This window comes from Carcharhinus amblyrhynchos, chromosome 1 (assembly GCF_965287045.1).
Source record: "Carcharhinus amblyrhynchos chromosome 1, sCarAmb.v2.hapA, whole genome shotgun sequence".
NCBI lineage: Eukaryota > Metazoa > Chordata > Chondrichthyes > Carcharhiniformes > Carcharhinidae > Carcharhinus > Carcharhinus amblyrhynchos.
Window position 1 is genome coordinate 96,752,847 of NC_137324.1, and position 25,133 is coordinate 96,777,979.

Sequence of the window (25,133 nt, forward strand, 5' to 3'; positions counted from 1 at the left end):
AAGTTTGTTTCTTTAATTTACAACAGAAACGCACATACTTGCAATACTATACACTCAAACCCTGACAGCTGATGTATTGCCAATGCAGAGTGGGTTAGCAGATTGGAATTGCAACTCTACGACCCAGTACAGATCTAGTACAGAATCAGGATAAAAGTCATAATTATTCTTCCTTCTCTCCTGAATATTGAGATGTATTGCATCAAATAGGTTTGAGGATCCTCAATGCTATTCCCAGGGAGTGTGGCCCCTCAACAAAACCACCCTTAAATTGAAACACTTGTTTTATATTTAAAGAAGTCAGAAGGTTGTTTGGTACGGAAAAAAAATCAAACTTCCGATTCAGATATTCTTTTCAGCTTAAGACACTTTGGTTGCAGCAAAAATAAACAAGTCGACATTTGCAAGTACTAGCTCTGAACTGCAGCACGCAATACCCACAATGGGTGACAGCAAAAAGGAGTGGTTGAATTTCCCAGCATTGAAATACCTCAACTTGGGAAGCACATAAATTATTTAAAAATAGGGACCAAACAAAAATAATACCTGAAATCAATATCCAGAAGTTGACTCTTTATAACTGGCTCCTTCTTTTCAGACTGGCGTACTCTTATCAATTCATGTAGCCTGAAAATTAATCCAAAAAGATCAACATTAACTTTATAAGAGGAAGAATTATCTCCAAACGTTAACAAATCTACTTGGTATGGCATCCAGTCTCATACTCGTGAATATCAGTGCTGCGCAAACAGGTTTTAGCACTGGATATTTAACAACAGCATATTAGGGGAGGCAATGGCCTAGTGGTATTGTCGTTAGACTATTAATCCAGAAGCTCAGCTAATGTTCTAGGGACCCGGGTTCAAATCCCACCATAAAAAACATCTGGAATTAAGAATCTACGGATGGCCACGTAACCATCGTCAATTGTTGTGAAAAACCATCCGGCTCACTAATGTCCTTTAGGGAAGGAAATCTGCCATCCTCATCAGGTCTGGCCTATGTGTGACTCCAGAGCCACAGCAATGTGGTTGACTCCACTGTTCTCTGAAATGGCCTAGCCAAGGGCATCTAGGGATGGCAATAAATGCTGGCCGGCCAGCAATGCCCATGTGCCACAAAGAAATTTTTTAAAAAACATTCACTGGAGGGTGGGAGATGACATTTCAGAAAGGAGCCCACCAAGTCCAACTTTCCTTGATATTTTATCACATATGCCTTTTGTATCTGACATGTTCAGCCTGTTTGTAAGACTTGATTTCCAGTAAAACTTGAAGGGACTCAGCAGCGTGCAACTCCAATCCATGAGAGTATAGAGGTGTAGGAATAGAGTTGAGAGAGAAATCAGGAGACAAAAAAGGGACATGAGATTGCTTTGGCTGACAAGGCAAAGGAGAATCCAAAGAGCTTCTACAAATATATAAAAGGGCAAAAGAGTAACTAGGGACAGAATGGGGTCTCTTAAGGATCAAAAGGTTATCTATGCACGGAACCACAAAGATGGGCAAAATCCTAAATGTATACTTTTCATGAGTAATTACTGTTGAGGAAGGCAAAGATGTTAAGGAACTTGAGAAAATAAATACTGATGTCTTGGAGTGTACATATTACAGACTGGTGGTGCTGGAAATCTTAAAAGTGCTTCAAGATAGATAAATCCCCAGAACCTGATGAAGTGTATCCCAGGACATTGTGGGAGGTTAGGAAATTGTGGGTCCCTGATAGAATATTTGAATCACTGGCAGCCACAGGCGAGCTGCCTGAAGATTGGGAGGAAGCAAATGTTGTGCCCTCCATCTGCAGGGAAAAGCCTGGGAACTACAGGCCAGTGAGCCGAACATCTGTCTTGGATAAGTTGTTAGAAGGTATCCTGACAGACGGGATCTACAGGCATTTAGAGAGGCAAGGACTGATTAGGGACTGTCAGCACGGACTTGAGAATGGAAAATCATGCCTCACAAATTTGGTAAGTTTTTTGAAGGCGTAACCAAGAAGGTAGATGACAGCAGTGCAGTCAACATTGTCTATATGGACTTCGATGAGGCCTTTGACAAGGTACTGCATGGTAGGTTGTTGCACAAGGTTAAATCTCACGGGATCCAGGGTGAGGTAGCCAATTGGATACAAAATTGGTTTGACGACAGAAGACAGAGGGTGTTGTAGAGGGCTGATTTTCAAACTGGAGGTCTGCATCTCAGGGATCAGTGCTAGGTTCACTGTTATTTGGATGAGAATTTAAGAAGCATGGTTAGTAAATTTGCAGATGACACAAAGATTGGTGGCATGATGGACAGTGAAGGTTATCTAGGATTGCAACGGGATCTTGATCAATTGGGCTACTGGGCTGATAAATGGCAGATTGAATTTAATTTAGACAAATTTGAAGTGATGTATTTTGGTAGAACAAAGCAGCGCAGGACTTACTCAGTTAATGGTAGGGCATTGGAGAGAGTTATAGAACGAAGAGATTTAGGGGTATAGATTCATAGCTCCTTGAAAGTGGAGTCACAAGTGGATAGGGTGGTGAAGAAGGCATTTGGCATGCTTGGTTTCATTGGTCAGAACATTGAATGCAGGAGGGGACGTCTTGTTGAAGTTGTAATGACATTGGTAAGGCCACACTTGGAATATCTTGTACAGTTCTGGTCACCTATTTATAGAAAGGATATTATTAAACATAAAAGAGTGCAGAAAAGATTTACTAGGATGCTACCAGGACTTGATGGTTTGAGTTATGAGGAGAGGCTGGATACACTGGGACTTTTTTCCCTGGAGCGTAGGAGGCTTAGGGGTGATCTTAGAAGTCTATAAAATAATGAGGGGCATAGATAAGATAGTTAACATCTTTTCCCAAATGTAAGGAAATCTAAAATTAGAGGGCATAGGTTTAAGGTGAGAGGAGAGAAATACAAAAGGGTCCAGACAGGCAATTTTTTCACACAAGAGGGTGGGGAGTGTCTGAATGCCATGAGTAGTAGTAGAGGGGGTACAATTTGTCTTTTAAAAAGCATTTAGACAGTTACATGTGTAAGATTGACATACAGAGATTATGGACCAAATGCGGGCAATTGGGACCAGCTTACTGGTTAAAAAACTGGGCAGCAGGGACAAGTTGGACCAAAGTGCCTGTTTCCATGCTGTAAACCTCTATAACTGAGTGTGGAATTATTGTCCAAATCCTAACCCTAAGGCATTCCAATTCTGCGGATTTTTGTAGGGGAGGTTTGTAAATAGGGTGGGGATAGGGAGGGAAGAGATACAGGCCATTGCAGATGCATAAGCAGTGTTGTCACAGTATAAAGGATGCTACCATCTCCTAGAAGCTATCCACAGCTCCCTGGCTTCCCAAAGCTTGGAAAACCCATCCAGCTCCTTTGCAGATTGTACAGAAGGTCAAAGAGGCTGGCTGCCTCATCAAAATATCCACAGTAACTTCATTGTAATGCTAGTATAAGCCTTACTTGTGATTAATAATTTAAGTTTACTTTACTAAATTACAGACCCCTCCCATGTCCCCCTCTATTCCAGGTGTGGGAGTTTAGAAGCATGCTGGGTTCAGGTTTCAGATTTCAGATTTTTGATTTTTAAAAAAAGAAACGCCAACATTTAACACAACCTATCAACCTTTAGGTGTTAAATTCATCTCAGTAAAGGTTGGTCACCAAGGTGAAACTTATAGCAGAAACATATGCTGAAGAAACTGAACTTAATTAGAAATTTACTATGAGAATAATTACATCAGGGAAAATTAGAATAATTTACATGTAAATCATTACAACAGAACAGATTTGTCGAAATGTAAGTTCTAATTTCAGGAAATGTTCACTTCCTCTGGGCAAGCATTGACTCCCATTTGTGCAATCACAATATATACATTTTAACATTTATTTTGCAAATGAGCTGTAGTCAAAGGGCCTGATGCCTCTGGTCATTATACTCCTGGAATGGACTGATGAGTGAGATATCAGAGAGTTGCTAGGAACTGCTTCCCAAACCCATTCATGGCTGCCAGAGAGGGGACAGTAGGGGAAGAAATAATTTGATCTTCCAATTTCTTTATTGCCCATCCAACGCTTGTAAACAGCCTGATTTTGGGTTTCTATTAATGTTACTCTGTATGGGCTACCAGGTGGTTATACACAGAGCAGGATCATCTGTTCCTCAGGCCCCTTACTTCACTTGTGAAAAGTGTCCTCTACAGCATTATTTTACAGCAAAATAGCAGAGACCAGGAGCTTCTCAAGTTAGGAACTAGAAGTTTATTTATTTATTAGTGTCACAAGTAAACTTACATTAACAGTGCAATGAAATTACTGTGAAAATCCCCTATTCAGCACTCTCCGGTGCCTGCTTGGGCAAATTGAGTGTGTAGCATGACTAATGCTCCCGCAAAAACACAGAGACAGACTGTGCAGAATCCACACAGTGACCCACGCCAGGAATCGAACCCGGGTCACTGGAGCTGTGATGCAGCAGGGCTAACCACTGTGCCACCCAAATTGGATATGATTACTGAAGCTGCTTTAACATCAGTCATTGGGGTTGGGGAGTATTGGGCCTTATGGTCCATTTAAAATAAAAGATGGTCTTCATGGTGAAAAGTTTTCAGGAGGATTACCACCGTGTGGGGGATGAGATCCTCTAGAAAATTATTCTGCTGAAATCTTTACCAAAGTCTATTCGTTTTTTTGCCTCATTTATCTCAGAAATTTTTACAGACAAAAGAAGGTCAGTGGCTCCATTTGACCTGCGGTCACTAACCCACACAAGCCAAAATACAAAGTCAGACACATCAGAGAAATGACTGGGTTCAGCACGTTATAATGCAGGGAGTTTAAGAGGAGCCATGACTGGAAATATTGTATTAACACTCACATACCGTGGTGTCCCAACACACAGCACCCTTCTAAAGCCCAACGAAACAATTAAATCCAACAAGAACTGGCAAGTGCGGTCAGCAAACAGATATTGAGCATTAGTCTTCTTGTTCTCGAGTGGAAGTAGCAGATGGCTGGGTCTTGTTAGCTGATCCAGAGAGACTTCTCGCAGGCGACAGTGAGACAAATGCTGGTCCCACTCTTCAGGAAGCAATAAAATCTGACAGTCTGGACAAAATTTTCTGTTTGCCGAGGGTAAGGACACAAACTGCTGATTCCTGCAGTGAAACGGATGTAAATAATCCATGAAAATTAATAATTCCTTTAACAAAGAAATGCTAGCAACCTTCTAATCAGAAGTAATTAAAAACAAGGCCCAAAGCCATTCACAGATTCCATACTTAGAAATATTCTATTCATCATCTTCCATCATCCTCAAACTCCAATACAAATATTCAATATTCAAAATCTGAAATGAGATGTACAAAGTTTTGCAGACACTGCATCTATTCAGAACTTTATTTAGGACATCCAATATTCAAACGGATTATCTTTATTCTAGTAGTTTAAAATCCATGCAGAGTTTGCACATAATATGTTACTGCTGCTTTGGCACATGATGGCCCATCCCATACATAAAATGATTGAAAGTTTATTGCAAAGTTTATGGCCTTTCAGCTTACCAGGTCTCCACTGGTGTTTTTCTCTACAAGCCACCAGGCAAATTTTCCTGCTGACTCCTTTCATCATTTTACAATACATCCCTCTTTTTCAGAGAACTACCTAACTCCCTTCTGAAAGGTTTTGACGACTTTACCTCAACAATGAAATATGGGGAATGTTACCATAATGTTACCAGACTGGTAATCCAGAGGCCTGGACTAATGCTCTGTAGACACAAGTTCAAATCAGTGTGAGATTTTAAATTCAATTAATTTAAATAAATCTGGAAGAAACAGTTCACTGCAGTAAGCGACTACAAGACTGCAACAAACATCCATCTGATTCATTATGAGGGCAGGTTACGTGATCAAGGCTTGTGGGTGGCACAATGGTTGCACTTTTGCCTCTCAGCCTAGGACCTGGCTTTGATTCCGACCAGTGTGCGTGTGAGTTTGCACATTCTCCCCATGTCTGTGTGGGTTTCGTCCAGGTGCTCTGGTTTCTTCCCACCATCTGAAAGACTTGCAGGTTAGGTGGACAGGTAACAATCTATTACCCTTTAGTGTCCCAAGATGTGTAGTCTGTTGAAATAAGACTGATATGTTTTTGTCAGGCAGTGTGAATCCAGGCAGGTAGGTGGAGATAAAATACAGGCTAACTATGATCATGATGGAGTGGAACAGGCTTGCATGGCTAAATGATGTACTCTTATTCCTTCCAATGTCCCCATGTTCCTCCTTCTGAACCCTTCCACACTTGATGGTGCCTGGATTAAACATTTGTCACTTGTGCACACACGCACTCACCAGCGCCCTCTTCCCTCCACACTCCTTCCTTCCTGCCCTACCCCACCCCATCATTCCCCGTGCGCCCACCCAACCCCCACCTCCTCCCTGTGCACCTTCCCCATTCCCACCCACTCTGGCATCCCCCATCCCTGCGCACACTCGCCCTCCCCATCCCACTACCCCTGAATGTTCTCCCGTCTCCAACACTCTCCCTCACACCTACACACACTCAAACAAAAGGGGCAATCCACCTAATCTGCATGTCTTTGGACTGTGGGAGGACACTGGAGCATCCAGAGGACCCACCATGCAGGCATGGGAATAATGTGCAAATTTCACAAACAGAAGCCAGACTGGAATTAAACCTGGGTATCTGGTGCTAACCTTCATAGGACTGTAAAAAAAAGTAGAAAAAAGTATGGAATATTCTCCATTGCAACTCCACTGGGTGGCAGTGACAAGTATAGGCTGATGTAAGAAGAGGCTCTTAAATGGCATCAGGAATGCTGCCTCTCTAAATCTACAGTTATGGCAACATGGAGAAAGGAATCCAAAATCTGACAGTAAACCATCAGTAAATCAGTAAACAGTAAATGCCAATCAGTGCTCACAGCAAGTTAGACCCTCCCTCTCCCCAGCACAATCGCTGATCTGCAATTTACTGTTAAAGATTGTTCATTGAGTACAATTTCAGTCTTGAAGCTTCAATGGATACACATACAATCTTTGCCACTCATCTACTAGTCCCCGTCTCTGCTCAGGATGGTCACTGACTCCAAATGCATAACAGTGCCGTTCAGATTGAGGTTCACATTTCTACCTAATAAAGCTGATGCTTTCTGCTCACTTTCTTTACGCCCCATCACACTTAGTCTAAACGCATAGTGCTTAACATTGGCATAAATACTGAAGCCGAGGGTGGACAAAAAGGTTTTGTTCCTTAAAAAAAAAATCCACCCTTTGTTTTGAATTTCTGAATCTCAATATGTCCCCTACAACATTTCTTTGTCCTTTTTCGTTTTTTCTTTTCCCATTCCCCAAAATGGCACCGAAGTGTGGCAACTTCTTGCAAGTTGTGCCCAACATACCTTCTGATTCTATCTTTTACTCTCATTCTATGTTCTAAAACTTAATTCTAACTCTTAAACTCTCTAACAATGCTCTAATTCTATCTCTCACAGATTTGGACCTTACATTAAGTTGATCTTTCTCTGCACCCCAGCTATGACTGTAACATTACATTCTGTGCTCTCTCCTTTCCTTCTCTATGAATGGTATACTTTGCCTGTATAGTGCACAAGAAACAATACTTTTCACTGTATACTAATACATGTGACAATAATAAATCAAATCAAAGTCAAATCAAATCTTTCCAAGTGAACATTTACATGGCTCCCTCCACAACCTAAGACCCGCAAAGTGGCTTTCCTTGTTCACTCACATCCCAGGTACCCTGCAGAGGATGCTGCACAGTTTCCATCTCACTCTAAAAGCAACTGGCAGGGTGAAATATGGAGATTGAACAGTCAAGGGTAGACTAACTAGCAGTGGCCAATGTTCTTCAACCTGCCACAGCAATTTCTGGACTAGCAACTATACACATACATTGGATCCTTAAATTTCCAGCTTTCTTTAGAATTTCTAAAATAATACCAGGTCTGACGAAGAGTCATCTAGACTCAAAACGTTGGCTCTATTCTCTCCCCACAGATGCTGTCAGACCTGCTGAGATTTTCCAGCATTTTCTGTTTTGTTCCAGATTCCAGCATCCCCAGTATTTTGCTTTCATCTTAGATTAATATCCTGATTCCCTAACATGTGCCTCTGCAGTTCACTGCACTAGTTTATTCCCTTCTGTAGTTGAGATTTCTGATTAATTCTAACTACCCAACATAAGGATAATTAGCACCTAATGTTCTGGATTGAGAATGATACAAAATGTCTAACTAACATCTTAATGTCTCTAAAAAATATTTTTAACATGCCATTAAAAATGAAAGATGTATTCATGCAAGAACTCAACACAAGTCAGGCACAAAATAATGCAACAATGTAAATTACCGATGCATATCTAAGCCAGAGAAAGTGAGTCCAATCGATAAAGTGCCTTCAATAGAACTGGTTTAAATTAGTTAGGGAAAATGCTGAATCATAAAAAGCCATTTTTTGGGAGAGAACATCCATAAAAGACAGATGAATAACAGTTATATTTGAAGGTGTCAGAGAATTATTGATTGAAAGGCATGTCATCAGTAGATTGACAGATCAATGAATGAATAAAATTGCTGTTAATTAAATGCTGGGCAGATTAATCTGACTAAAAAAAAAAGTACAACTATTCTACTTTTTTGACATGAAATCTGAAATCTTTGTGAAAAGCCTGATGGCACATTAGCTGTGTAGATGGAACCATTGGTCTCCCATTTTGGCCAAAATGAGATTTGTTTTGTCCTAATTGTATGTTCTGAATATTGTTAATTTGTAATGTTCTTGATTCTACCATTTCAATGTTTTTAATATAACTACTTTAAATTGAAGAATTTCATTAAATTGAATAAACTTTTTTGCCTTTGTGAAATAAAATGTTAAATGAAAAGATTTAGTCTTTAAATGAATTAGGCCACCTAAAAGGATTTCCCAAAACACCTCCACGTAAAACTAACTAGCTAATTGTACTAGTTCATTATCTCTCCATGTAGGTATCTAGTACACAATACTAGTTCATTATCTCATCATGTAACTATCTAGCACACTGTACTAGTTCATTATGTCTCCATGTAGCTATCCAGTGAACAGTACTAGGTCATTACCTTGCCACATATTGCTTGTGTGTAAACGGTGGCTGTCGACTTCGGTTAAATTCTTCTCTTGCTAATTGCCGGGCCTCTGAGACCTGATAATCAGAGTGCAATACAAGCAGGGGTTAACATTAGACTTGAAGCAACAGATGAAGCATTCTTAATCAAGTTAATGCCAAAGTAAATGGGTCAACATCACTACCATGACCAGCGGAAACACTGAGAAAGGTCAAAGGCCAGTCGATCACGGCACTCGAACTTGCACAGAACGAAACAACATAATAATCTGCTCAGAAAAATAGTGAGTAGCAAAGCAGACCCAGAGAGCAAAATATTTCAAGATGTTAACATATGGCACAGTTAGAGATAATGGCCACAATAAAAGGATCCCGACAAATGATAGCAACAAAGTCTCCAGAAAAATTCTGCAGCACCCAGTGGCATAAAGTGTATTTGTCCTAGTTTATTCCAACAGTTGGAAGAGTCTTCTCCATGAAAGGTTTAATGTAAATAAAACTATGTACAACAGTGCAAGTCCTGACAGTGTTAATTTTTTTGCAACCGACACAAAGGCTGAAGCCAGTTCCAAGTCACGCACAAGTGCAAACAGCTTAGTGGTCTGCTGCTTCAATTATATGTTTGAAAATAAAGCCCAGTATTGGAGAGGGTCAATTCCAGCACTGAGAACACTAGCTGCATCATTACAACTTTCCAATGTGACAAAACGATAATTCAGAGTGATGGAAAGTGTCATCGACAGTGCTATCATCTGGCACTTACCCACCAATAACCTGCTCACTGATGTTACAGCCTATACCCAAACATGAAAAGTGCCACATTTGAGAGGTGGCGGCAATAGTGACAATATTTGCATTGGGTCATAATCCTGGAAATTCCTTCCCAACACCACCTGTGGGTGCACCTATACCAACTAGACTGCAGCAGTTCACGATGGCAGCTAACCACCACGTCCATGGGCAATTAGGGGCAGGCAATTTCCTAGTCCAGTCCATCACTCAAACCAGCCTCCCATTCCTCTGTGTAGACTGAAAAGCAGCCAGCATAAACAAGGACCCTACGCATGCCGGACATGCTCTCTTCCGTCAGGAAAAAGATACAAAAGTCTGAGGTCACACACTAACCAACTCAAGAACAGCTCCTTCCCTGCTACCATCAGACTTTTGAATAGACCTATCTCACATTAAGTTAATCTTTACACCTAGCTATGACCGTAACGGTTCATTCTGCACTCTTTCTTTCTCTATGCACAGTATGTTGTGTCTGTATAACGTACAAAGAACAATACTTTTCACTGTATACTCATACATGTAACAATAGTAAGTCAATTCAATAAATGTAGGCCATTCCAGTGACTTATACAGCCCAAGGACAAATTTTAACAATCCCCTACCCCCTCTGCACCAAATTCCAAATCTCAAATTCCGGTCATCAAGGCACTCATAACATTTGCAGGACACACCCTGTTGTCTGCACAGCCATAAGAAGTTTGACAACTTTTGAAAGTCAATATACACAAGCATGAGATAGAAAGGCAGACAAATAATGACAAGTTAAACCACCCAAGAGGGGAGAGTTGAAAGTTGACATGGCTGGCCAACAGAAGAGAGCCGAAGGGGCACAAATAAAGATAACAGCAGACTTGGGTACAAAACAGCAATTTGCATGCAAATTGTTAATGTATTTGTTATTTGCTCCCCTACCCTTTCTAACTTTTCAGCAGCAGATATCAATGAATAACCAAGCGAGCAATCTGAACTAAGGATGTGGAGATGAAAGTTAAGGGTTTGAGGGAAGAGAGACCTATCAATACAACCCTTCTCAACTGTAATGCAGTACTTTCAAAGTGCAGTGATCATTGTAATGGAGGAAACATGGCAACCAATTTGCACACAGCAAGCTCTCAAACAGCATTTTGATCATGGCAGCTATTCGGTTTTTGTTTTAAACTAATGCTGGTTCAGGATTGAGAATGCCAAGGAGAACCTGTCTGCTCTACTTTGAAATAAAGCAATGGGTTTCCAGCCAGGAGGACAGATGGGTGTTCAGTTTAATATCGGTATAAATAGATGGCACTCCCACAATACTATACTCCCTCAGAGCTGCACAGAATCTGAGCTGACACATGGTAGGGAGGGAGACCCAGAGAGTTAGGCTGCTGAAGATTCTGTCCTCACTGGTAAAATGAAGAGAAAGAAAAACTTCAGAAGGTCAAAAAGATGACTTTTTAGTGTAGGAGGCTGAATGAGGTTGCAGAGATATAGTTGGGCAAGGTCACGAGAGGTGTGCAGTGAAGATTTTCAGCTTGATGTATTCGGGTCATTAGAAGCCAATGTAGATGAGTAAGATTGGAATGATAGGCAAGTGGGAAATAGTGTAGGACAGACAATTCAAACAGTTGAGTTTATGGAGGGTGGATGGTGGGAGGCAGGCTGCAAGGACGAGATCTAGGAATGATAAATGAATGGATTTGAGTTTCAGCAACAGTGAGTGTGAAGTGGACGTGAGGGTAGCTGATGGGTAAAAGCAAATAGTTTTGGTAAGAGATAGGAGTTGAGGTTTGAAGCTCAGTTGTGAGTTGAAACAAATGTCAGGATTCACATAATCTTCTTCAGCCTAATAAAATATCCAACAGGGGTTTCAGTCAATGGCACAGGAACACAATCACAATGCGAATGGAAGTGATGCCTTTGGCTCTTGAAATTCAGTTGAAAAAAATTTTGACTCATCCACAACTTGATGTTAGATGGGCAGTTTCAAAACACAGAAGATCAGGGGAAACAGTGAAGATATAGAATTGGGTTCCATCATGGAAACCATTGCAGCTGTCACTAGCTGGTACAAGGCGCTTAAGAATAGATTTGGCCCTCACCCTCTGATTCTGTCCCTTTCTTCAGGAAGTGCCTGGTGTCCACTTTAACTTCACATCTTGGCACTACATAACAGGGCACATAATTAAATTTGTGCTCACAAGTTGGAGGATTTACATGCATTCCATTTCACATGGTTATGGAATATAAACCATTTCCACAATATCCAGGGCAACATTGTTCTTAAATCACAGACAGCTTATTGATTATTCTTTCCTACCTTATCATCCTCCCACTGGAAAAAGTTACAGTCCTTTCGATCTCTGCAGGCTGCACAGGCGTAAAACCTCCTGGCTTCTTGCTTTTTTTGCTTTATCTTTACAAACAACAAAGTTGGACCTACAACAAATCCAGGAAGAAACATAGTGTGTTACAGCAAGTTTGACATTTACTTCTCCCTTTGTAATATGTATAAATTAGAAAAACATATGGCCATTTGATGGTATATGCTAGTGAAATAATGCATCATGTAGTGGAATAGACACGTGAGAACCTACATTCAAACATCTCATTAGAATAAGTTCAATATACTTGAGGAAGAGAAGAGACTTAGCACTTTGTCAATGAGATAGGGAAACGATTGGAAATTAACTCAACTTACTGCTCGTATACAAAAAAGTGAATTCTGTTTATCCATTTGGGAAAATACATTTACGGTAAGATATGCATGTTTCAGTGGATGAGTAACAGGAAATAGTATTTACATCACACCCTAGGAATTACAGCATTCTGACAAATCAACATTTCAAAACCAGTTCTGCATACCTTTCTCTATCTAGTCAATAGGATGGTTACAAAACAGCATTGTATGTCTGAGCAGCAAACAAATACCTATTCAACGTGCCTGCACTAATACAGTGCTTCATCATTGATCAGGAGATTCTAAGTTGCTTTCAAACCCAATGAATTACGTAACAACTGCACTTTCCAAGTAAACAAATACAGCAGACAATTTGCACACAGCAAGATCTTATTTACAGTAAGTTAACCAAATAATGGGTTAATCGCTTCTCCTGATTCTGGTTAGTAAAAGGGGCAATGCAGGTGTGAGAGCAAAGAAGAAAAACAGGAGGCAATTAGCTCGAAAAAAGCAAAGCAAAATGGAAAATAAAAATTGGCTTTGTCAGTTGAATTGCAGTTGATCACAATACAAATCTTATAACTAAATACCTAGATGAAGGTGAGATAATTAGAAGCCAAAGTGACCTTCAAGACAATGGAAATCTGTAACTCCCTGCCTCAGAAGGCAGTGTGTGGACACGAGGTCAAATTGAAACCTTCAACTGAGTTTGTTAGGTCTGGTGGTAAGGATAGATTAAAGGTGGGTAAATGGAGTTGAGGTATACATCAGCCATGATTTAATAACCAAATGGGTGGAACATACTTGAGGGATTGAATGACTTACTCCTAATCACATAGAAAAGAAAATCACGCTTAACAAACTGATAGAGTTTCTTCAGAAGGCAGACAGAAGATGGAGAAGTGCAGTGCTATTCACAGAAATCAAAAATCCTTTTGCAAAGTACCCCAAAGAGGTGACAGATGATGATTAAGGAGCTCGCAAAATTGGTGGAGGGTGGAAAGTTGAATTAAAAATTGGTAAAAAGGGAGAAACAGGGAGTCCTGTAGAATTTAAAGGTAGTTTCTCAGAATGTTTTTTGCCTAGTGTGTTCCAGAAGGTTTGACCAGTAGAGTCACTTCTGTTCAATACGTATTTCAAGTGCTTGGTTATAGGGCTGGAGAGCAGGTTTCCAAACCTATTTGTGATATCATTTTTTTGCTGCATGCAATCTCACTATATTCTAATCATTGGATGGGCAAGAAAGAACATTATAGTGAATTCCTTTTATCCACCCATCAATTTAGGAAAATGCATTTACTGTAAGATGTGCATGTTTCAATGGATGAACAGGAAATAACATTCAAATCACACGCAAGGAATTACAGCTTTCTGACAGCTTGACACTTAACATTTCAAAAACTAGTTTCAACATGCCTTTCTTTATCTCGCTCATGGGTCAGTTTCTGAAAAGCAGCAACTGTTCAGTATTAGGCAACAGTGAGATTAAGAAAACAAATTATGCTGAAAACGTTGTACATCAATATCACATCCAGCAGTTTCTGCAAAATGTCAAGTACTTAAGTATTTGTTGGTGCATTTCAAGTTTACAAAGTGCTCTGCTATCTTCTATCATTGAAAAAAAGAGAACAAGTAAATCAATAACTGACTGAATCCAATCCAGTGACAATCAAGGGTTTGTGAAATTTAATATTCACAAGGTGGCTTGAAATCAAGTTTTTTGAATCTCAAAATGAAGTTAAAAGTCATGTAATACTAAATACAAGCCAATACACCACTGAGAATTTCCAGCATTCTGTTTTAGTTCTAGTATAGCTTGTTTTTTTAGTTTAGGTTAGTTTAACGTCTGTAGTTGGAGAAATGCTTGAATCCATCATCAAAGAAATAGCGAGGCACCTAGAAAAGAATGGTTTGATCGAGCTGACGCAGCACGGATTCGTTAAGGGGAAGTCGTGTTTGACGAATTTATTGGATATCTATGAGGATGTGACTAGTGCGGTAGACAGAGGGGAACCAGTGGATGTGGTGTTTTTAGATTTCCAGAAGGCGTTTGATAAGGTGCCTCATAAAAGGTTGCTACAGAAGGTTAGGATGCATGGAGTTGGGCGTAAGGTGTTAGCATGGATAGAGGATTGGTTGTCTAATAGGAAGCAGAGAGTTGGAATCAATGGGTGCTATTCTGGTTGGCAGTTGGTGACTAGTTGAGTGCCGCAGGGATCAGTGCTGGGGCCTCAACTGTTTACCATTTACATAGATGATCTGGGGAGGGGGCTGAGTGTAGGGTAATGAAATTTGCTGATGACACGGAGATGAGTGAAAAAGCAAATTGCGTGGAGGGTGTGGGAAGTCTGCAGAGAGATCTGGATAGGCTGAGCGAGTGAGCAAGGACCTGGCAGATGGAGTATAATGTTAGCAAGTGCGAGGTTATCCACTTTGGCAGAAATAATAGTAGGAGGGCTTATTATTTAAAAGGCGAAAAGCTGCAGCATGCTACAGTGCAGAGGGACCTGGAGGTCCTTGTGCACGAATCGCAAAAACCCAATCTGCAGGTGCAGCAGGTGATCAAGAAGGCGAATGGAATGTTGGCCTTTATAGCAAGGGGGATAGAATATAAAAGCAGGGAGGTCTTGCTGCAACTGTACAGGGCACTGGTGAGGCCACAGCTGGAGTACTGTGTGCAGTTTTGGTCGCAGCACTTGCGGAATGATATATTGGCCTTGGAGGGAGCGCAGAGAAGGTTCACTAGGCTGATACCGGAGATGAGGGGGTTAGCCTATGAGGAGAGACTGAATAGGCTGGGTCTGTACTCGTTGGGAGTTTAGAAGGCTGAGGAGGGATCTTATAGTGACATATGAGATAATGAAGGGGATAGATAGGGTAGAGGTAGACAGATTCTTCCCACTTAGAAAGATAGCAGGACTGGTGAATCTCTGGAATTCTCTGCCCATTGAAGTGGTGGAGGCTACCTCGCTGAATGTATTTAAGTCACGGGTAGATAGGTTTTTGGTAGGCAAGGGAATTAAGGGTTATGGGGAGAAAGCGGGAAAGTGGAACTGATCCACTTCACATCAGCCATGATCTTATTGAATGGTGGGGCAGGCTTGAAGGGCTCGATGGCCTACTCCTGCTCCTATTTCTTATGTTCTTATTGTTTTTGAAAAAGATTATCTTCGTTGGGCCCATTTTCTGTGATGCAATTGCACAATATTATTCCAACGAACGATTACAAAAACTAAAACAGTATCAAAATAAAAAAAAATGTTGAAGGCCCTGCTGTTGAACGACTAAGCTTACTGGCAGTGGAAGTGACTGCAAGCAATTGCAGAATGCCAAATTATCTGGATTGACTGTAAAATGAGATAATGTTAGGAAAAAATAGAAAATTGCACTTTGATAATTAGGCAGATATTACTAGACTATTATCAAGGGAATACAAATTCAGGTCACATGGTAGTTGACTCTTAACTGTTCTCTAGAAACTCAGTTAAAGACAATTACGAATGGGTAATGAATGCTGGCCTTAGCAATAACCACCACACGACATGAATAATAAAGAAAGGATATTTGAGAATTTGGATTTAGTAAAGTGACTGAGAAGCTGTTGGATTATCAGGAAAATGTCCTTGATGGAAAGAAATTGGCTATTTTTTGGGAACCTGGCTATTACACTGTTGACTCATATCTTCCAATCTTGGCTTCCTCAAAGGGCAGTTATAAACAGAAGGAGACCCTTGAACTGGGTCTGCCATTCAACTAGATCATGGTTGACCTGTATATTAAACTCCATTTACCTCCTTTGGCTCCATTTTGAGTTGATTTATTATTGTCACATGTATTTTTATACAGTGAGAAGTATTATTTCTTGCGCACTATACCAACAAAGCATACCGTACATGGAGAAGGAAAGGAGAGAGTGCAGAATGTAGTGTTACAGTCATAGCTAGAATGTAGAGAAAGATCAACTTAATGCGAGATAAGTCCGTTCAAATGTCTGATGGCTGCAAGGAAGAAGTTGAATCGGTTGGTACGTGTCTTCAAACTCTTGTATCTTTTTTGCGATAGAAGGTGGTGGAACAGAGAATGCCCAGGTGCATGGGGTCCTTGAATATGCTGGCTTCTTTTCAGGTGCAGCGTTAAGCGTAGCCAGTGTCAATGGATGAGAGGCTGGTTTGAGTGATGTCTTATTCATCACCATTTGGCTTAATTTAGTCCATTTAGCCCTGGTACTATTCTGATGAATTGGTGCTCCAAATGCCATCAGGGCCAATACATCCTTCCTATGGAACGCTACTCAAAATAGACTGCGTTTGGAGTACTGCAGTCAAAGCAGAACTTTATCCATCCCTTCCTATTCCAGATCCCTTGAAGAAACTTTTTTTTGTGCTTTACCACTAAGTCTCTATTTTATCGCAGTTTGTAGCTTCTTATCCTTTAGCAAATACTTAGGCCTATCTTAGTCCAAACTAGACAACCTCATATTTCCCAAATTGAACTCCATCTACCATTTTTGTCCAGATTATATCAAACTGTTTTAATCTGACCCCGTGTTATTGCTTATCGTAAGATATGCTGTTTTATAACAACAACACACAATGGATCGTGCAATTTATTCTTAGGCCATATCTGACCAAGTTCTTGTAACATTCAGGCACTAACCTGATAGCCAGTTACTTACCTTCTGAAGGAAGGGATGCCATCTCGTGTATCCTCCAGTTAGTATTTCACATTTCGGGATTAACTATTATATGTTAGCAAACTAATCCATAGGAGTGCAGATTTCAGAGTTCTCCCAGCGAGAAATGAACACAAGACGTAACTGAAACTGTTATAGACATTAGACATGAATTCAGATGCTGTCAGACCATTTCTAGAATTTTCTGTTCCGAGTAAGCACAATAAAACTGATGGAGAAAGCCTGCCCCATGCACCAGCTCTCTTCCATTGTGCCAGACAATCCATGAACTGGTCAGGATAATTAATTCAGCATAAATAGGCAACTTATCAGCCTTCCAGCATCTGCTGTTGGTTGATGGGCTTCAGGAATTAATTGCAGTTGATTCTCGGTGAATGCGATAGCAACAGTAAACATTCAGTCCAGCACCAACTGTCCGGAAGCACATATAAAGGCAGTTTAAGTTTTTCTCTACAATGTCATCCTACCCTGCTGCAAAGATGCAGGCAGAGTTAATCAACCATACAAGCATAAAATAATAAAAAGCAGCATCCTGAAATCAGTCATCTTTAATTTGTTTTTCTGTCTGGAATGGGACTGCATAACCACAAGAACTGAGGATGGCTTACGGGTTATTATACTTTTCACAACCTTTCACTTTTTCCATGGAGCAGGTGAAAATGGGAAAGACATCCTCAAAAGTTGCAGCAGTAACAGAATTGCATTCAACCCCCACAATGTGTAACCTCATGGCCCGGCATATCCCCCACTTTACCATTACCACCAAGCCAGGGCAACACCAGACATTCCTAAAAATGAGGCAACAGCCTGGCAAAGCTACAGCACAAGACTACACGTAATCTAAACAGTCTGAACAACAGGCAAGAGATAAAAGCTAAGCAATCCCACCACCGACAGATCAGATCAAAGTTTTCAATCCTGCCACTCAGATGTGAAAGGTAGTGGACAATTACACAAGTAATGGAAGGAGATTGCTCCACTGAAGTCGGTGACTAGAAATAGCAGTCAATGGAAATCAGGGGAAAGGTCACCACAGGTTGGAGCCATTACCAGCACAAAGGAAGATAGTTGTGGTTGTTGGAGGTTGATATCTGAGTCCCAGGATAGCACTACAGGAGTTCCTCAGGGGTAGTAAGTGTCTTCAGCCCAATCATCTTCAGCTGCTTCATTGATAACTTTTCCTCTGCCACATGAGCATAAATGGAGGATGCTTGCTACTGATCGCACAATGTTCCATTATACTTGCACCTCTTCAGGTAGTGAAGCAGTCTGTATCTGCGTGCAGCATGACCTGGACAACACAGCCTGGTCTGACAGGTGGCAACTAGCATTTGCACCAGGTGTTATTAAATGACTAGCTCAAAAAGAAAGTATCTGATCAGCTTTCCAGACATTAAATCAACATCCTGGGAGGAGTCAGCATTCACCAGAAACTGATCTGGGCTAGTGTCAGGGATCTGCCCAACAACAGTGGTGGCAAGAATTTTTTTAAAAGGCATGATAGGATGCAATTTGCTCAGCAACAGGTAGCAATCTGCCTAGCGACAGCAACAGCCAGCATGATGAGATACGATTTGCCCAGTAACATGATTAGTAGGTATCTAGACAAAATCAGGTTTAAATTGCCCAATTAGTAGAAACAGCTTACCTACGTGACTGATAGATCAGTGGGGGGTAACATGCACCCTATTTCTAGAGTCAAAGAATTTAAGAGATACAGGCAGCCAAATCTGTTAAATTAAATATGAAAGAGACTAAATGGAATAAATGCCAGCACCTTAGAGAGTAGGAGGCTAACTCACATCCAAAAGCCTAATTTCCATCTAACAGCCAGACAGGCCAAAACCAGGGAGCCTGTTCCATCTAACAATTAGAGCCACAGAAGATTAAAGACAATCTCCTCTTCTTCAAGGCACAGTTTTGTACCTTCACTGAACAAAAGACAATTTTCCAGAACCGGTCATCTAAGCCACATTGTGTGGCAACTATTTTACTTAGAGTTACAAGATTGGATGTTATTTGGGGAAAGGGGTGTCTCAGTGAGTTTGGGGAACATATGGGAATAAGAGGTAATCTCAGAAAAAGTGTGTATTTAATCATTCATATTTAGTGGCAGTGAATTATAGTACTTTGTGTATTTTTCTTCTTTTACTTCAATAAGTACGCTATTAATTGCTGAACAAAGACTGGACTATTCTCTCACTGGGCTGTATGTTGCTCCTCAAATTAATCCAAACAAATATACACCAATATAAACCAATGTTTCAAGTTGGGACACTCTTGCATATAACATGAGCAAGGTTCATAACAACCAACCATAGAAATACTCTGGCTACAAGAGCAGGTCAGAGGCTTGGAATCCTGTGGCAAACAACTCGCCTCCTGACTCCCTAAAGCCTTTCCACCATCTACAAGACAGGTCAGGAGTGTTAGCAAGGTTTGCAAGATGACTGTGTATCACCAAAACATCAGACAATACATGACTCACAAAGCCAGTATCTCAGTTTAAAGATCAACTTTTATTTGATCAGCGAGTCACAGGGAGGAACTTATTGAAGAGTCCTAGGTCATTCTGGCAAGGAGCAACCCGACGACAACTGCAATAAAGCTCTGTTGTATACAGTTCAAGATAGATCAATTATACACTTTCCTTATCAAATACCTTTTGTCAGCTTTGAATCAATCATCTTTAAGATACATAAATCAACAATAATACTTGTTGTATACTTCAGCCAATTGCAACTTACCGACTGGCATAATTGCATTTCATTATTCCTTTGAACCTGGATGCTTCCTCCCCTTCTGGCTAACTCAACCTCTGGTATCATCTAGCAACCCCAGATGCTTGGCCACTAACTTAACATTCTCAAGCTCCCCTCCAGGTTACTGTCAAACCAGAATAATACATGATTCCAAGTCTCAGCAGGCATCTATCTTATCTGGACAGTGAATTGGTCCTATTCATAAAGCTGCTCTGAATGTTCTACGATTAAAAACTCTGCTGATAAAAGCTTGCATATATCCAAGGTTTCATTATTCTCTCAGGATGTGGCTTTGTCCTGGTGCCCTTTACCATGATGCTTTGCAGCAATCTGCCTTCGGCTAAAATGAACAATGATTCTTGTGAAACATTTTATAAAGTAAAATAATATATTCAAAATATCAACATATGTTTTAAATCATTACCTCTTGCTTAAATTTCTTACTGCATTTCACATGTATGCAAACTGCTCTCTTGTCAGCTTATATTATTTACCTTAACGCTGGTTGTTCTGTCAGTGTCATAAATGTCTAAGGTACACAGGTCTTACAAACCTACACAGATTCTCTTTCCTCAACAGGAGCTTAATAGAATACGCTCCAATTGCTTGGGTGAATGCAGCTACAACAACACAAGAAGCTTGACACCATCCAGGACAAAGTAGCTCATTTGATTCCCAGCCCACCCACCATCATAAACACTCATTCATTTCACTTCTGGAGTGCATTATTTACATGATGTACTGCAAAGGCCTGCCAGGTGTCCTTCAACAGCACCTTTGCAACCCATCACCTTTACCACCCAGAAGAACCAGGACAGCAGATGCATGGCAGGTACAGCAAGTAATTATACAGGCAAATAGACTGTTGATCCTCACTTCAAAGGGGATGGAATGCAAAAACAGGTAAGTATTGCATAAGGCTGTCACTTGATAATTGTGTACAGTTTTGGTCTCCTTACTCACAGAGGGATGTAAGACAGGGAAGAAGACTGAGTTAAGGCACCACCATCAGATCAGCCATGATCTTACTAAATGGAGCAGGTTTGATAGACAGAATGACTAATCCTCCTATTACTTATGATCTTACAGAGCATCATCTGCAAGTTGCTCTCTGGAGTTACACACACCATCCTGACCTGGCATTGATATTACTGTTCTTTTATTGTCACTGGATCAAAATCCTAGAACAGTTTTGTTAACTACGCTGTGGGTGTACCCACACCACATGGACTACAGTTGTTCATCAAAGATCAACAATTTATTAGCTTAAAAGTTGGTTCTGACATAAATGATATGCATAGCAAGCCTTAAAAGTGAATCTTGACCAGACTGCTTGTGCCTCAGTCACTGGTAATGAGGTGTCCTCCACTTGGTTTTAAAACACAATTTTTCTTTTAAAACAAACTGCATTTAGGTATTTTTCATGACCACTGGACATCTCAAAGTGCTTTACAGCCAATAAAGTATTTTTGAAGTGTAGTCACTGTCTCTACGTAGGAAACGTGACAGACAAAGGCACACAGCTCCCATAAACAGCAATAGAAAATCTGTTTTTGAGATGGGAATTAAGTGAAAAATATTGGCCAAGCGACAACTTGCCTGCTCGTCTTCAAAATGATGCCACACTTAAAAGACTTTTGTCCACCTGTGCGGGCACTTGGGGCCTTGGCTTAACATTTCACCCAAAAGCAAGCACAGTGTTCCCTGGTTACAGAATTGGTAGTCATGATGTGGAGATGCCAGCGTTGGACTGGGGTAAACACAGTAAGAAGTCTCACAACACCAGGTTAAAGTCCATCAGGTTTATTTGGTAGCAAACATCTCTAGCTTTCGGAGCATTGCTCCTTCGTCAGATGAGTGGGAGATCTCTCAGTCACCTGATGAAGGGGCAGCGCTCCGAAAGCTAGAGATGTTTGCTACCAAATAAACCTGTTGGACTTTAACCTGGGGTTGTGAGACTTCTTACAGAATTGGTGTCAGTCTTGATACTTCTGCACAAGTCCTGGGTGAGATTTGAACCCAAAATCTTCTGACTCCGCAGTGAGATTACGACCACTTTGGGGTGGCACAGTGACAAGCACTGCTGTCTCAGCACCAGAATTCAATTCCGGCCTTGGGCAACCGTGTGGAGCTTGCACATTCTCCCCATGTCTGTGAGGGTTGCCTCCTAGTACTCCAGTTTCCTCTCAGAGTCCAAAGGTATACAGGTTAGCTGGATTGGCTATACGCAATTGTCCCTTGATATGTAGGGGGGTGAGCAGGTTAAATATATAAAGTAACGGGGATAGGCATGGGTTAGATTGTGTCTGTGTGGACTCGATTGGCTGAATGCAGCCTTTGGCACTGTAGGGATTCTATGATTAGCCACAGTCGGTTGAATTAGTATGTTCACCCTTCACTCCTGACATTCCCCCATTGATAAGAACATAAGAAACAGGAGCAGGAGTAGGCCATCTAGCCCTTCGAGCCTGCCCCGCCATTCAATAAGATCATGGCTGATCAGTCATGGCTCAGTTCCACATTCCCGCCCTCTCCCCATAACCCTTAATCCCTTCTCTTATCAAAAACCCATCAACCCACGTCTTAAAAATATTTAGCGAGGTAGCCTCCACCACTTCAACGGGCAGAGAATTCCAGAGATTCACCACCCTTTGAGTGAAGAAGTTCCTCCTCAACTCTGTTCTAAACCACCCCCCCTTTATGTTGAGGCTGTGCCCCCTAATCCTATTATCCTTTCTGAGTGGGAAGAGCCTCTCCACCTCTATTCTATCCATCCCATTCATCATCTTATACGTCTCAATGAGATCTCCCCTCATTCTTCTAAACTCTAACGAGTACAAGCCTAGTTTATTCAGCCTCTCCTCATAGCTCAACCCCCTCAACTCCGGCATCAGCCTAGTAAACCTCCTCTGCACTCCCTCCAAGGCCAAAATATCCGTGCGTAAGTACGGCGCCCAAAACTGCACACAGTACTCCAGCTGCGGCCTCACCAATGCCCTATACAGCCGCAGCAAGACCTCCCTACTTTTATACTCAATCCCCCTCGCTATGAAGGCCAGCATCCCATTCGCCTTCCTGACCACCTGCTGCACCTGCAAGCTGGGTTTTTGCGACTCATGCACAAGGACCCCAAGGTCCCTCTGCACCGTTGCCTGCTGCAGTTTTTCGCCACGTAAGTGATAATCCTTCCTACCATTATTCCTACCAAAGTGGACCACCTCGCACTTGCCAACATTAAATTCCATTTGCCAGTTCCTGGCCAATTCGCCCAGCCTATCTAGATCCTTCTGTAGACTCTCCACACCCTCCACACAATTTGCCTTTCCTCCAATCTTGGTGTCATCAGCAAATTTCGACACCCTACACTCGGTTCCCTCCTCCAGATCATCTATATAAATGGTAAATAGCCGACCCCTGAGGCACTCCACTAGTCACCATCCGCCAATCCGAATAGCACCCATTGACCCCCACTCTCTGCCTCCTATTTGACAACCAATCCTCTATCCACGCTAACACCCTACCCCCAACTCCCTGTCCCCTGACCTTCTGCAATAACCTCCTGTGATGCTGACAATCCTTCCTCAGTGCACAAGCTGCCAGCCACTTATTTGAATATTCATTGGAAACTGAAACGCTACATAAAACCCAGCAGGTCATAAAGCAGCGGTGGAGAGTAAAACTTATAGGGTTAATGAATTAAGCTGAGAATTGGAAGATGCTGATTGCTTTGATTTTTTCTGGGTATCCTGCCACAACATCTTTTAGCTCTTATTGGTAGAGGGACTGAATTTCGGAGCCGTGGGATAATGTTGCATCTGTACAGAACTCTGGTGCAGCCGCACTTGGGAGTATTGCGTATGGTTCTTGTCGCCGCATTATGGGAAAGATGTGGAAGCATTGGAAAGGATGCAGAGGAGGTTTACCACGATGTTGCCTGGTATGGTGGGAAGGTCTTATGAGGAAAGGCTGAGGGACTTGAGGTTATTTTCATTAGAGAGAAAGGAAGGAGGTGACCTAATTGAGGCATACGAGATGATCAGAGGGTTAGATAGGGTGGACAGTGAGGGCCTTTTTCCTCAGATGGTGATGGCTAACACAAGGGGACATAGCTTTAAATTGAGGGGTGATAGTTATAGGACAGATGTCAGAGGTAGGTTCTTTACTCAGAGGGTAGTAAGGGCGTGGAATGCCCTGCCTGCAGCAGTTGTGGACTCGCCAATTTTAAGGGCTTTCAAATGGTCATTGGATAGGCATATGGATAACATTGGAATAGTTTAGGTTAGAGGATCATTAGATTGGTTCCACTGGTCGGCGCAACATCGAGGGCCGAAGGGCCTGTACTGCGCTTTAATGTTCTATGTTACCCCAGTTTATCTAACAGCTTTCCGTTCTGATCCAAGGTCACGGGCCTGAAACGTTAACTCCATAAGTGCTGTCTGACCTACTAACCAGCAAACCCTCTTCATTTCAACGGGTCTAGCATTTTGCTTTTCTTTCTCAGTAACCATGCCTTGTTTCCTCGGCCTGCTGCGTGCATGGAGCCAGCCGGACTCCGTATCGTACGGCTCCCTTCCCTCCTCTGTCCTTACCATGTGGGCACAGGGGAGCTCTAGCCTCCGCTTCCTGGTTGAGGATCAGCTCGATTCCTGCACCCTCGGACATTCCCATTCATTCATTCAGCAACAGAACACCGCGACATCCCACTGCAAGGGCACGTGACCTTCCGCTGACGTCACCCGCGCGCCGGTGTTCCAGCGGGCCCCGTAGCCTCGCTGACAGAAAATAAACAAGCAGCCTAGGCCAATCAAAAACCAGGCTGCCATGGAGGATGCGCACTGGTCAGCAACGAACGGTCACGTGACTGAGTGAGGTCACAATCGTCACTTCTGCGTTATATAGTGACAGTGTGCTTTCTTTCCATTCGCAGTGTGTAACTGGGGGGCAGTCTGAGTAGTGGTCAGTATGAGAATGGCAGATATGGCAATGTGGCTGGTTCTCTTTAACCAACCTAATTTCAAATCTATCCGCATTGACGCTAGTTCTTTGTGTGAGTTAGACTGATTTGTCATGATTTGGACAGACTG

General features: G+C 41.7%; 2 protein-coding genes across 2 annotated transcripts in view; both read right to left on the reverse strand.

The window, feature by feature from the left end:
- Positions 1–5,912, reverse strand: part of zcchc4 (zinc finger, CCHC domain containing 4) — a 57,445-nt gene extending 51,533 nt beyond the window's left edge. The window contains exons 1-2 of the mRNA XM_080189410.1: positions 4,880–5,912; positions 547–627 (exon numbers count right to left, since the gene is read on the reverse strand). Coding sequence (XP_080045536.1) covers positions 547–627; positions 4,880–5,184 — 386 coding nt within the window. The 5' untranslated portion in view covers positions 5,185–5,912. The remainder of the gene's footprint in view (positions 1–546; positions 628–4,879) is intronic.
- Positions 5,913–8,564: 2,652 nt separating this feature from the next.
- Positions 8,565–24,769, reverse strand: LOC145343293 (rRNA N(6)-adenosine-methyltransferase ZCCHC4-like). The gene is made up of 3 exons (XM_080189446.1): positions 24,639–24,769; positions 12,235–12,353; positions 8,565–9,221 (listed from the first exon to the last, which is right to left on the reverse strand). Exons 1-3 carry the CDS (start codon positions 24,715–24,717, stop codon positions 9,135–9,137), a joined length of 285 nt encoding a protein of 94 aa, XP_080045572.1. The 5' UTR covers positions 24,718–24,769; the 3' UTR covers positions 8,565–9,134.
- Between the last annotated feature and the right edge of the window lie 364 nt (positions 24,770–25,133).